Here is a 13,519-nt window from a genome sequence, read left to right on the forward strand (position 1 = left end):
TTTAAGCAATTTGTAAAATTCTAAATATGATTAAGTTATGTCTACTTATGACCCTTCAGTAGGATAAAATAGTAGTTTGTGTGTAGGATCAAAAAAAGTTCCAACATCAACTCATTCCGCTCATATCGCTGCAACTATAGTAAAGAGGTCTATCTCTTTAAATGCCAGTTGTAAACAAACATGTCCGCCACACGCTCGCACGGACAGCCAGAGACTTCTCACAGTTATAGAATCTTATACGTTGTTGTCGGTACACTGTGCGACTGTTGTTGAGACTGAAAAGACATTTCAAATGCGATAATATCCACACAGGAAAAGTTTACATTCTACTACTTCTCGTCAATAAGGAGTTGTCGCAACAACCTACACTTTACGGCAGTGACGGATCAGTTTGATTGGACGTTTTGTGCCGTAAACCGTGTTGGTTACAGAGCACATGGGACAGAGTGGAGATAACGTGTGTGTGCATCTGAAATGTGAGTAACACCAGTAATATATTTTCATTTCTCGCGTTAACAGTACAGATAATCCAGAGAAGCGCATGACATTATCGACAATATAATGATATAATGTAATGATGTTTGTTGACATCCATTTTTTACATGCCATTAGCTAACTAGCGGCTGAAAAAGTACTCCAACCCTTTAGCCATGTATAGTATATGTAAAGTAGCTAATAGACAGAGATAGCCTATTTTCTTGTTTCTTCTTGTCTGTGGCCTCACTCTATAATATTGCCTTTTATTGTAAAAAATGGCATTATTTGCGTTTTGAGCCTCTCTCTACAAAGTAGATAAACAATGAAGAACAGCTAACCAGGTCTAATGGATTAAAAGGATAATATTTCCCTCTGCATTTCATAAAATATGGATGCATGGGTCAAGTGAGGAATACCATCGTTTAGTGCCTGTACGTGATCACATATACTTTAACACTCATTGCTGTTTTAGGTCCTGAGATTATGTGTGTGTCTCTTCAACATTTTAAGCAACATTAGTGTTTTTTGTGTGAACAATTCTAGAGTGTATAAAGGAGCACCATGCAAACCCCCCAAGAGTTTTGAGAAATCTAACCCCGAACTCAAGAGATCTGTCATCTTCAACTTTCTGACTTTTGGAAATCAGGTCATGTTATACTTGATTTCACCAGGTATTCACAGTCTAATCCCCTCACACCAGTGTTCAGACAAAATACAAATAAGTTTCCTGCCAGCTTTGTCCAAATATGTCAGTCTAAGATGTTATGGTGTTTCATTTCTGCTCTCCCTTTCATCTTAGGTAGATTTACGCTCAGCCACAGAGGCACCAGTCACAAAATAGGCCTGGAAATACTTTTGGTATATAAACGTTTTGCAGCCCAGATTTCTGATTCCTTGTATGTCTGTTTTTCTGTTGTTGCCCTTTTCTCTGTCGCTCTCTGGGATGCATGTTAGGATGGAGGCCAAACCCAAAAAAGCCTTTTCTCCTAAAGGTGGAAAGAAGTTTACACAGAAAGGAAAAGGTAAGCTGTAGTTAACATTAAACAGATATGTGCAGAGGTGGAGGAATTACTCAGATCATATACTTGTAAAAGTGTACATGTAGAGTAGTAACACCACAGTGTTGAAATACTCTGTTACAAGTGAAAGCCCTGCAAATATAAAAATTTGCTTCTCAAGATTCAAGATTCAATATTCAAGAGTCTTTATTGTCATTGCGCATGTCAATGAAATTTTCATTGCAACCCCCATGTTAGGAACAGATGGTAAGAAAGATAAGAAGACTAGAAAGAATAAAATTAAGATAACTACAATAAAATAAAATAAACCAACATGCAATAAAAATATTCGTAAAGCAATTAAAAATATAACAGGATGAAAATATACTAAGGCAATAAAATATACAAGCAGAATAAAATATACACAGTGAAATGTACCGACAGAATAAAAAAAATACACAGTGATATGTACCGACAGAATAAAATATACCAGTGGACAATAAAATATGCCAATGAAAATGAAATGTGCCAATATACTAAAATGTATATAATTAGTTAAGTATATGTGTGAACCTAAAAGTTGAGTACACAGAAGGTGCAGGTGGAGGTGGAGGTGTAGATGTAAAGTGCAGTGTGCAGTGTTCACAGTTCTCACAGTCTCTCACTGCAGTGAGGGGCTGCTGGGGGTGATAGCTCTAACAGCTCTGAGGAAGAAGCTGTCCCTCAGTCTGTTAGTGGTGGTGCGGATGTTCCTGTACCGCTTTCCTGATGGTAGCGGTACAAACAGTCTGTGGCCCGGATGGCTGGGGTCCGTGGCGATGGATCTTGCCCTCTTCCTGACCTGGCCTTCATATATAGAGTCTAGGTCAGGAAGGGGGCAGCCCACGATGCCCTGTGCAGTTTTAAACACCCGTGCCAGTTGTTTCCTTTCCTGTGCCGTGCAGCTGCCATACCACACTGTCACACTGAGGCAGAGGATGCTTTCAATTGTGGCCCTGTGGAAATTGACGAGCAACCGAGAGGAGAGTCCAGCTCGTTTCAGTTTCCTGAGGAAGAAGAGCCTTTGTTGTGCCTTCTTCACCAGGCGGGAGGTGTTCATGGACCAGGAAAGATCAGATGTGATGTGGAGGCCCAGGAACATGATGTTGTCCACACGCTCCACCACTTCTCCGTCCATGAGGAGGGGGGCGTGATCCGTCTTTCTGGACCTCCTGAAGTCCACAATGACCTCCTTGGTCTTCCCTGTGTTCAGCACCAGGTTGTTGGCTGAACACCACTGGGTGAGCTGGTGTATCTCCTCTCTGTAGTGGGTCTCGTTGTTATCTAAGATTAGACCCACTACTGTAGTGTCTCCGCAAACTTCACAACTGTGTTGGTGGGGTGGATGGCAGCACAGTCGTGAGTAAACATGGTGAAGAGGGCTGGGCTGAGCACACAACCCTGTGGCGTGCCCGTGCTGAGGACCAGAGGGGATGATGTGATGTTCCCTATTCTCACCACCTGAGGCCTGTTGGTGAGAAAGTCTCTGATCCAGTGGCACAGAGACGCAGGCAGACCCACCGTGTGTAGCTTCAGCGCCAGCTTGTCTGGGATGACGGTGTTAAAAGCTGAGCTAAAGTCTACAAATAGCATCCTGACGTAGGTGTTGGGCTGCTGCAGGTGGGTCAGGGCTGTGTGCAGGGTGATGGAGACAGCATCCTCTGTGGACCGATTCCCTCTGTAGGCAAACTGAAGGCTGTCTAGGTCCGAGGGGATGAAGTCTCTGATGTACCTGAGAATAATCCGCTCAAAGCACTTCATGATTACCGGGGTCAAAGCAACAGGCCGGTAGTCATTCAGGCAGGTGATGGATGTCTTCTTCGGTACCGGAATGATGGTGGAGGACTTGAGGCACTCAGGCACTCATAAACAGATTGAAGATGTCCAGGAACACTCCTGCTAGCTGGTCAGCGCATGTCCTCAAAGTCTTGCCTGACACCTTATCCGGTCATGCAGCTCTGCGGGTGTTGATCCTCCTCAGGGTGGATGTCACCTGGTGCTGCTGCAGGACGAGGGGCTGGTGCTGCTCCTCCAGCCGGGGTAGGTGTGCAACTTCTCTGCTGCCTGATGTGTCGAAGTGGGCAAAGAAGCTGTTTAAGGCGTCAGGCAGGGTGGGGTCGTGGCTGGCGAGCTGAGTGTTCGGCTTGTAGTCCGTTATGGTTCTGATGCCTCTCCACATGTACAAACAAACAAAAACGTAAACACGGGAGCTACGAGCCGCTGCGTCTGCACGCGCCGCCATCTTGGAAATTTATTTGTAGTGGAGTAGAAATATGAAGTAGCAGAAAATGCAAATACTCAAGTAAAATACAAGTATTGTACAAGCACAGCACTTAAGTCCACTGGCCATCGACATGTCTCGCTCTGTCCAGATTCCATAGGCGCCAAACTTGGAGGAAAACCAGGCAGCAAGCCAGGCGGTAAAAAGCCCTCCAAACCGTACAACAACACAGAGAGGAAGAGCAGGCCGGGCAAGGGTGGAGATGGCCCGAAGAAACAACAGAAATTTGCTTTCTCCAAAGCCGGCAAGGGGCCGCAGAAGAGGAAGCTGCCATTTAAAATGAAAAAGGAAGAAGAGCAGGGTGAAGGTGAGAAAACATCTGTCAGATTACAATGCATATTTCAGTCCTTTACCTCTCAAGGTACCAGGTACATTTATTTATCATTATACCACCCAGAGTTGTACAGTGAAATGGTAGTTATAATCCCTCTCTGCTACACACAAGACAAAAATCTAAAGAAGGCAAAGCAATAACTCTGTATCACACTGTGCTTGGTTACCCGTTTCACTGCCCTGCTCTGAACTTACTCTGAACTTTGACTCCTGCTCCTCCACTGCCTGGATTTAGCTTCAGAGTCTTTTCTTGATGATTATCAGTGTAGTGTCAAAACGTTGTTGTTGATTGTTGTGTGTGTGCGTGTATGCGTGGTCAGGTCCAGTGGCTAAGAAGATGAAGAAAGGTGAGTTTAAGCCAAAGTCGAAGGAGCTGACAAAGGAGGAGCTGAAGAAGAACAGGCAGCAGAGGAAGAAGGACCTGAAGAAGAACAGGCAGCTGGCAGAGAGGAGGGAGATGTTTGAGATCATCTGCCAGGCAAAACAAGTGTGGGGAGACCTCAGGAGGTACAAACACACACACACACAGTGGAGGTGTTGATGAAGAGGGCTGTAGCAAAAGCTTTGTAGCATGAATGGTGTGAGTGCTGCTGCCTCCTCAGTGACATTTGATGGTGGTGTATGCGTGTCAACAGGAAGAATTGCGACAACGACTTGAAGAAGAAACGGATGAAGGAGCTTCAGGACCTGATCCACGGGAAGATCAAACAGGTGAGTCTCTCTCTGCCTGTTCTTTCTGTTTTACTGCAAACACAACAGAATCCCTGACTGGCACCTTCAGAGCTTAATGACCCTCGATCACCTGTCAATCAAGTCAGCATGGGACAGGATTGTCTTTGGTTTTTCAGTGGATGCAGTTTGTGTAGGCCACTCAATTAGTTTATATTTTCTCTTAAAAATCTGCAAAAGTACCAATAGGAAGGCTTTATTTTTATTTGATTAACAATGAGTAGCTTATCTTCAGAGGATAATTCTGTTTTTACTGCAACTGATGTCGTATTTTCGTCGGTTTGTCTGTTAGTTCTATCAGTGGTTCTAACATTCACTCAACTTACTAAGTTAATAACCGAGACTTGGGAACACACAGACGCCACTTAAAGAAGTTTGAAGGCTCGAGAAACACAAGCCATCAGACAGCAAGAGTCACGCATTGTTGTGATGTTGCATTTAGGCAGTTTGTTCTGGGATCATGTGGATGACTGTGGTGTCTGACTGCTCTCCTGCCTCCAGATGGCGTTTGCTCACGATTCAGTTCGAGTGCTGCAGTGTTTCATCCAGTTCGGCAGCCACGAGCAGAGACAGGAAGTTTTTGAGGAGCTCAAAGGTAAGCGGACAAGCTTGGCTTCTTCCTCTGCTGCCTTTGTAACTGTCTGTTACTGCGTTTGTTTGGGTGTCTGCGACTCCCATGTTTACCACTTGCGAATGTTCACTTTATTGGACATCGTCGTGCTTGCTTCATAGCTGGAGATTTCAGCTGGTGTTTCGATCCCAACACAAACCCACATCAGTGAATAGAAACAAAACAAAAAGTGAAACACAAACTGAAGCTTACTGAGTAAACTCTGAGAAGAAAAATATCATACATACTTGTCATTGATATGCTGACAGCCGAACAAATGCTGTAGTGCCACATTTCATCAGAAATCTGTGTTCTTTTAATAAGAGCATGTCATTGTGAGATGTGGGAGGGCAGATAACAACAAAGTTTTACGTTGTATGTGTGGACAATGTTTGTTATCCCAAGAAGGAAACTTACCTGTCAGACCAAAGTGCACAATTTGCTGTAAGCATCCAGCAATCTTACTGATTCAGAGCCCTGGACTTTAATAAAGCTTGTGCTGCTGCCTGCTGATGGTCAGGGACACAAACTTTGGTTAGAATTATATTCCTGACAGTAGATGGCATTTCTTAATGGAATTGTCACGTTAGCCACCTAAAGCCAACAGATGTATACCCGAGTATGTGCTAAAAACGTTTTAGAAATGCAAGGATCACGTTGAATACAAATTTGACTGCAGTTTTATTAGTTTCTAGCAAGTTGCTTTATTTCTGAACGCTGAAACTATCCACATACAAGCTGTCATAAACTCCACCCCCCCCATGCTTCCGCCGATGTGCCCTGCTCACATCAAGGTCTCATCAGTGGCGTCTGAGTGTGGAACGTGATGGATGGAAGATCCAGAGCTGAACTGTAGTGCAGCTCCTGGTTTATATGTGACATCGGAATAGAGCAGCTAATTAACAGCCATTAACTGTCGGTGCTTTGTTGTCTCCCACAGATGAAATGGTTGGTTTGTGTAAGTCGCAGTATGGCAGACATGTGGTGAAAAAACTGCTGATGTACGGGTGAGTCAGCTCAGATCGGTTTCTTCTTCATGTTTGTTCAGCAACACTGCAGGCTAGTTTGTTTATATAGCTCATTTTAACGCATGTTTAAACACGTGTTGTTGATCTTCACTTTGGTCCAGTTAAACTATATAGATGTTGTTCCAATAGTGTGTGTCTGTGTGTGTGAGGACAAGTATATAAACTGTGTATATGTATTTCCTCCACAGCAACAAGGAGCTGATGGCGGCAGTGATGCAAACATTTAAAGGTCACGTGCGGCCGATGCTTCGCCACGCCGCCGCCTCGTCCATCATCGAGTACGCCTACAACGACAAAGCCGTGCTCGCACAGAGGCTCATGCTCACCGAGGAGCTGTACGGGAACACCTTCACTGTCTGCAAGGTACGCACATGCCTGCATGCAACAGTGTGTGGCCGCTTCCAGACATTATTCTACCCCATTAAATCTGACCATCGTGATGGCATCGTGGTGCCTCTGCATGACTTTTTGACTCTGTTCTGTGTGTGAAATATCTGCTGCTGACTGACTGACTGGTCTGTGTGTCCAGTCGTCAGTGTGTAACACTATCGAGAAAGTTGTAGAGGGGAACCCGGACAAGCTGAACAACATCATCGACGAGATGAAGCAGATTCTCACGCCCATGGCCCAGAAGTAAGAGGAGAAAACTCTTATCTGGTTTAATCTAGTTTGAATTAACATAATATTTTTTTCACTCACTTTGATGGCCTTTTATTAGCATGTAGAATTTAACCGATGTTGTTGTTGTTGTTGTGTTTCAGAGAACAAGTAATAAAACACTCTCTGGTCCACAAAGTCTTTCTGGACTTCTTCCTTTTCGCCCCCGACAAACAGCGGACGGTGAGGAGCTCTTTGACATCTTGCATGATGTTTTGCAAAGACAATATAGCAGCGAAATAAAACAAAGTACAAGAAGAGAAAATCAAAGTGAAGAAAGCAAAAACATCAGCTGAAATTTGAGTTGGGAAGAAGAAAACTGCTTCAAAGAGCCAAAAATCAAATAACACTATAAATATTACAGCCTTCTCATGTGTTTATTCAGTCCTGACTGTATTCATCACTCATGTTTTCCTTTTGTTTTGTCCATTTGTTGTGATGTGAGCAGGAGATGATCGAGTCCATCAGAGAGTCGGTCGTCTACATGGCTCACACACACGACGGAGCACGAGTGGCAATGCACTGTCTATGGCACGGGTCAGCCAAGGTTTGTCCACGCTCACACACACACACACACACACACTCACACACTCATTAACCTCAGACTGGCACTTTCCACACTTCATAGTCACGTATCTGTGTCACATCACATCATTAGCCTTTCAATGACAAGAAATAAAGTTTTGAGGCAAAATAAATGTCTGGTGCCCAGCGGATGTTTAACTATTTATTTATTTTCATGTTTCAGGACAGAAAAGTCATAATCAAAACTATGAAGACGTACATGGTGAAGTTTGCCACGGTGAGTTCTCAGTGCTGCTCCTTTCATTCATTCATTCATAGAAACAAGCTCAGAGGATATTAGACAAGATCAGACACTGAGTGATCAAAGGTCTGAACTGTTGACTGGGGTTGTTCATGAGAACTACATCCACACTAAACCAGTTTAGAGGACATTTTGGACTTTGGAATGAGCAGTTGAAGTGCAGATGAAGTGCAGACTTCATTAGATTCATTCAGATCTTTAAGTCTCTTGTGTGACTCACTGTTGTTTGTCCACAGGGGGAGTTCGGCCACCTGGTGCTGCTGGCCATGTTCGACTGCGTGGACGACACCAAGCTGGTCAGACAGGCCGTGCTCTCAGTAAGCCTGATGTCACATGGTTTGAACATGTTCAGTGACACTTGTGATTATTTAAAAACTGACTGTAGTTTTCCCCAAAAAAGAGGAAGCAGTCAGGTCATGATCATCAGTTTGAAGATGTGTAAAAAGTTGTAGTTATTGTGCAAAACTCTCATCTCACCTCAACATCTATTTTCTGCCTGTTCAGGAGATCTTGTCGTCTCTGGATGAGGTCATCAGTAATAAATACGGTAAGAAGGTTCTGTTGTACCTGCTGAGCCCCAGAGACCCTGCTCACCTGCTGCCGGAGATCATCAAGGTGCTGGAGAAAGGAGACGGAAACGCACACAGGTAACAACTGAGGTGAAACTAAAGTTTCACCTCTTCATTAGTTGATTTTGTTAGAAATGAAGTAAAACAAACAGCTGCCTGATGAGAAACCACCCAGAATGAACATCCCGTCTGTCTTCCTCTCCTCAGTAAAAAGGACATGGCAACTCGTAGGAAGGAGCTGCTGGAAGTCATCTCCCCGCCGCTGCTGGAGTATCTCCGTGCCAACGCTGACACCATGGTGATGGACAAGGCGACCAGCGTCACCATCAGTGACATCCTGGCGTCGGCCTGCGGGGACCTGCGGCCCGCCATGACGGCCGTGGCTCAGCTGGCCAATCAGGAGTTAGTGCCAGGAGGGACAAGCGGACAGGTGGGGTAGTGTGACTGGTTTCATGACTGATTAATGCCAAGTTTATGTAAGAAATGGAAACACAGAGCAGCAGTAGATGTATCTGTATGTAGCAATTTTCCAACCCAGCAAAAGAAACTGCTTTGTGTTTGATGCTAATTAGCCAATATTAGCATGCTAACAGGCTTAACTAACATGGTGAAAATGTAAACATTACCTACAAACATGAACATTACGTAAATATACACATATCATGCAGCTAATAATGTACTTCCTCACATTCTAATGTTAACAAACTCTTCACGAGAAGGAGCAGTAACAGTGAATATGCAGATTTGCACATCATAGAAGAGTGGACTGTTGACCTCGGTTGAGTGCTCCTCTAGTTTTCCTCAGCCGAACGTAATCCAGCTAAAGGCCAGTTTGTCCTGAGACGGTCGTTTGTCGGTCGTCTCGTCTGCTGTTCGTCACTCTCGGTTTGTATTTCTGCTGCAGCTTCACATGGCCGAGCATCCAGCAGGACACCTGGTGCTGAAATGGCTCATAGAGCAGGACATGATGCTGGCAGAGGCCGGCAAAGAAGGTAAACAGACACACAACCAAAATCTGTGAGTTAAAGGACCGTGCTAAGGCTTTAGTGTTGTTGATCCTGTTGATCCTTAATAAACCCAGAAGATTGTTTGACCACATGCACAGCTGTATTTGCTGAATCATTAAAGACTCTTCTAACCATCAGGATGAACGTGATGATGACAAAAAACAGAAGGAATGTCATACAGAGGATTTTGCCTGTATGCCTGAAACACAGTTCAGGGGTCATTGTGAAAGTGTCAGATGAATTTAATGGCCATAAGAGGGCGCCAGCCACCACAAACTGATGCTCCATTGTCCAACTTCCCACCAAATTACATTGAAATCACTGACGTTCTCTGTCTCTCTCTCTCTTTCTCTCCTTCTCCCTGTTGATGTCTGCCTCGCTCGCCCTCTCAGAGCGGTTTGGCAGGATACTGGTGGACACAGTGGGAACAGACAAACTGAAGAGCTGGGTCAAAGTCAACAGAGGAGCCATGGTGCTCTGCAGGTCAGTGTATGCACACACGCTTTAAACACTGAGAAGAATCAGAAAGACAGCTTCCTGACTGTCTCCTGATAATCCACAGCCTGTCTGTCATCAGTGTTAATATGGACTATTTCATCCGCAGTTCTGGAGAAAACTGTTATTCAGGGTCGACAGTGTTGTGTTGTTTTTACCAGCTGGGATCAGAAAGAATGCTGTACATCGCTTTACCTTATAGGTGTTGTGTCAAAGGCTGTGACAGTCATGGCCAATCACATTCACTGCTCTGATCCCACGTTAACAGGATTTCTGTTGAATCATGTTGGTGATCCCATCGTCTACCTGTATTCAAGTGCAGCGCTCCAGGCGACACTTTGGCCAGACTTGTTAAAAAGAAAGTGAAGCTCACATCTGTTGCTTTGGTTACTCAGTGTTTTGGGTTGAGATGCCAAGGGACGGACGGTCCTGAAGGGGTTATTATCAAATCAAGTTTTAACTGATATGATTTCTTATGGACTTGCATGAATTGCTTTCAGTGTGTCTATATCATATACCTTTGATGTGCACATAAGCACAGACGTTTCTATGCTTACTTTACAACAGTTTGGTGCTGGTTGCACAGTTATTTGTGTAATTTTGGCTTGACAGCTTGCAGCATCACTCCAGTTAGAGATGGAACAGAGACCTGCTGCCTTCAGACGGCTGTAAAGAGTCAGTAAAGGAAAGGCCTTCAGCATCACTCATTAATCTTTGTTCTGTCTTAATACCAAATAAAACTTTATTTGCCATGTGATCAAATGTCAGCTGGTGCAAAGCCTAGAATAAAAGTGGTACGACGAATTAAACATGAAGAAGGGGTTTGTGTGATTTTTTTTTAGGGAGGTTTAGGTTTAGGGGTGCTGTGTTTTCACCACACCAAAATGTTATAGAACACAAGTCCAGGACCAGTTTGCCAGTGCGAAACTGTGGTGCATGCCAGCATGAATATAGAGCCCAGTATGTGGGTGAACTGACCCTTTAACTAGAAATGGTTAGCAACCAAATCAAACGGCCAAGCACATGAGCTGCACATGTTTCTATACATCCTGTTGTTGATAAAGTGATATTGTCAAAAATGCTGAACTTCTTGAGCAGTTGAAGCATGTAGGAAAGAAACATTTGGGTACGTGCTCACTGCCTGTGTTTTTGTGTGCAGCCTCCTGAACAGCTGTGACAAGTCTGTGGGGGCGGAGGTGAAGGCGGCGCTGGAGTCCATCAAATCAGAGCTCCGCGGCATCAGCAACAACAAAGGAGCTGAAATCCTGCTGGAGAATCTGAACAAGTAGAGACCTTTTATTTTCGATCGAACTGGGGATGTTGAACGCATCACTTCCTGTGCAGGACTCCTTTCTTTTTCCACAAAGCGCCTACAAGACAGCGAGCTGCAACTGGGAAGGTTTTCAGGAAGTGAACCTGGAACACTGTGGTGTCATTTTATCCCCGATGGAAAAGAGGACGTGACTGTGTGGAAATGTTGAGAATTCTGTTAATAATGATAGGTGTAGGTGTAGGAAGGTGTTTGGAATAAAACGTGATGCTATGAAAACAAGTTGAAATACACAGATGAGACCTGTGAGACTGCGTTCATTTGCCAGTTTTACATTAACTGAACATGAAACGTAAATCGTCAAATAATTCTACTGTAATAATTGTATCAGTACAACCATGCAGTCACATACTTAACTACTCTGAGTTTCTTTAACTTATATTCTGTTCTCTTTCTAAACACTTGGCCTTCACAGTTTGCTCAATCACTGTTAAGCTACTGTTGGTGAAACTCAACAGTGCTTTCACATTAAAAGCTTTGCTGGTGAAAAGGAGAATTCTGCCCTCTCAAGGCTTTTAAAGTGAAACAAACATCTCTATTTTTCAAGTGTTGAGTTTGTGTTGACAGCAAGAGGAAACAAGAGCTGATCGTGAACCAGAGAGACTTCCTGCCATGATGCGATCAGACAAAGAAGTCTGAAAACAAAGGTCTGGTTCTCTTTGCAGTCGAGCTGAGTAAGCTTCACAGGGTCCTTCTGCCCTTGTCATCGCCGCCACATTATGCTCTCTATCCACGCAGATAGTTTTGGTTTTATTTGTCTGAGATATCAGTCTTTGAGATTTCTGCCTGAGGTGAATGGAGTTTGATTTTGGTGCTCACAGCACTGAAAAATGTACGGGCAGTATCTGATTAACAGGAACGGTTTCCCCGTCCCTCAGTACAAAACAAACTAACAGAACCATCACATGGCTGAAGGTTAAATGGTCATTTCAGTGCGCTCGTCCTTTAACTGCCTGCTGAACACACATCTGTACAAACAGCAGCACACCTCTTACTGTCCAGTAGTCCTGAATGTTCCATCCTGTTTGATTTTTTTCTAAGATTTGTACCTTGTGAGTGAGAATGTATCTGCTAAAAAATGCAAAATAAAGATTTCTTTGATTACTTAATCGTATCTCTTCCTTTGCAGCCAGATGAATAATGCAACGCTTTCATTATAATGGTGAGCTTCTTTATGTAGCTTTCCGTCTGTCAGTAAGCCTTTAACAAAGAACTAGTTCTCAGTAAATGGTATTTCCTTTTTCTGCTACATCATCAAAATGGTGCTTTTTACTCCACTACATTTGACAGCTCCTTTTACTAGTTAGCAGATATAGATTGACAAGCATCCCAGCAGATAAACTGCAGAAAGAAACCATCTTCACAGCTTCAGCATTAAAGTGAGGAACACATTTATGCTTTAACAATTATTATAATACACACCATTCTGGAATGGGCCTTTCTGCATAATGAGTATTTTTACTGATGGTATTTTAAGTTTATCTTAATTCTCATGCTTTTGTACTTAATCACAAATTGAAATGGAGAACTTTTCTTGTAACAGAGCGTTTGTTTACTGTGGTATTCGACTTTTACTGAAGTACAAGATCGCAGTACTTCACTTCTGGTCCGTTCAGCTGGGGGATTCAGTGTTGAACATGTCATGCAGTATGTGCACACACACACACACACACACACACTTATGACGACAAGATAAAGAGACATAGGTTTATTAGTAGGGAGAGAGACGCATGGGGCAGATAAACAGGTCTAATATCCATCGGCCAGATGTCGGGTCTTCAACTTATGATTTATTTCAGTCCTGTTGTCGCTCGCTCCTGAATCCTGGATTACTTGTGAGCTTTAGAGACTAATGGATGATGAGTGTGGATGGAGGAAGAGTAGAGGTCCGTGATGATGGTGGTCCAGATAGCTTTAGCAGAGATGTATGTAGATTGGAACAGCATTGGGATGAGTGTGTAGCATTTTGGCAACTAAATTAAATTAAAACATGGACTAAGACTCGTTTGTTTTTCAGTTTACCCCAAACCTGGTTCAGAGGGTATTTCTCTACCTTTGTCCCAGTGCATGCTGGGTAAGGCTTAACAGGAATAAACAGGTAAAGTGGATGGAGGGGTGGGGGGATGCATAATTAAGTGTT

General features: G+C 43.7%; 1 protein-coding gene across 2 annotated transcripts; it reads left to right on the forward strand.

Annotated features, from left to right (window-relative positions):
* The first annotated feature begins 411 nt into the window (after positions 1-411).
* Positions 412-12,474, forward strand: pum3 (pumilio RNA-binding family member 3). 2 transcript variants are annotated; one of them, XM_041960286.1, is made up of 19 exons: positions 439-476; positions 1,021-1,148; positions 1,432-1,499; positions 3,887-4,102; positions 4,449-4,635; positions 4,764-4,839; positions 5,359-5,452; positions 6,408-6,474; positions 6,684-6,858; positions 7,025-7,128; positions 7,257-7,335; positions 7,601-7,699; positions 7,901-7,954; positions 8,215-8,295; positions 8,483-8,625; positions 8,755-8,977; positions 9,452-9,539; positions 9,947-10,037; positions 11,209-12,474. In XM_041960286.1, exons 3-19 carry the CDS (start codon positions 1,433-1,435, stop codon positions 11,336-11,338), a joined length of 1,974 nt encoding a protein of 657 aa, XP_041816220.1. In that variant the 5' UTR covers positions 439-476; positions 1,021-1,148; position 1,432; the 3' UTR covers positions 11,339-12,474. The 2 variants fall into 2 exon arrangements, with proteins under 2 accessions (XP_041816219.1, XP_041816220.1); XM_041960285.1 differs by lacking the exon at positions 1,021-1,148 and having other exon boundaries at positions 412-476.
* The last annotated feature ends 1,045 nt before the right edge of the window (positions 12,475-13,519 follow it).

Source organism: Chelmon rostratus, chromosome 19 (assembly GCF_017976325.1).
Source record: "Chelmon rostratus isolate fCheRos1 chromosome 19, fCheRos1.pri, whole genome shotgun sequence".
NCBI classification, from domain to species: domain Eukaryota; kingdom Metazoa; phylum Chordata; class Actinopteri; order Chaetodontiformes; family Chaetodontidae; genus Chelmon; species Chelmon rostratus.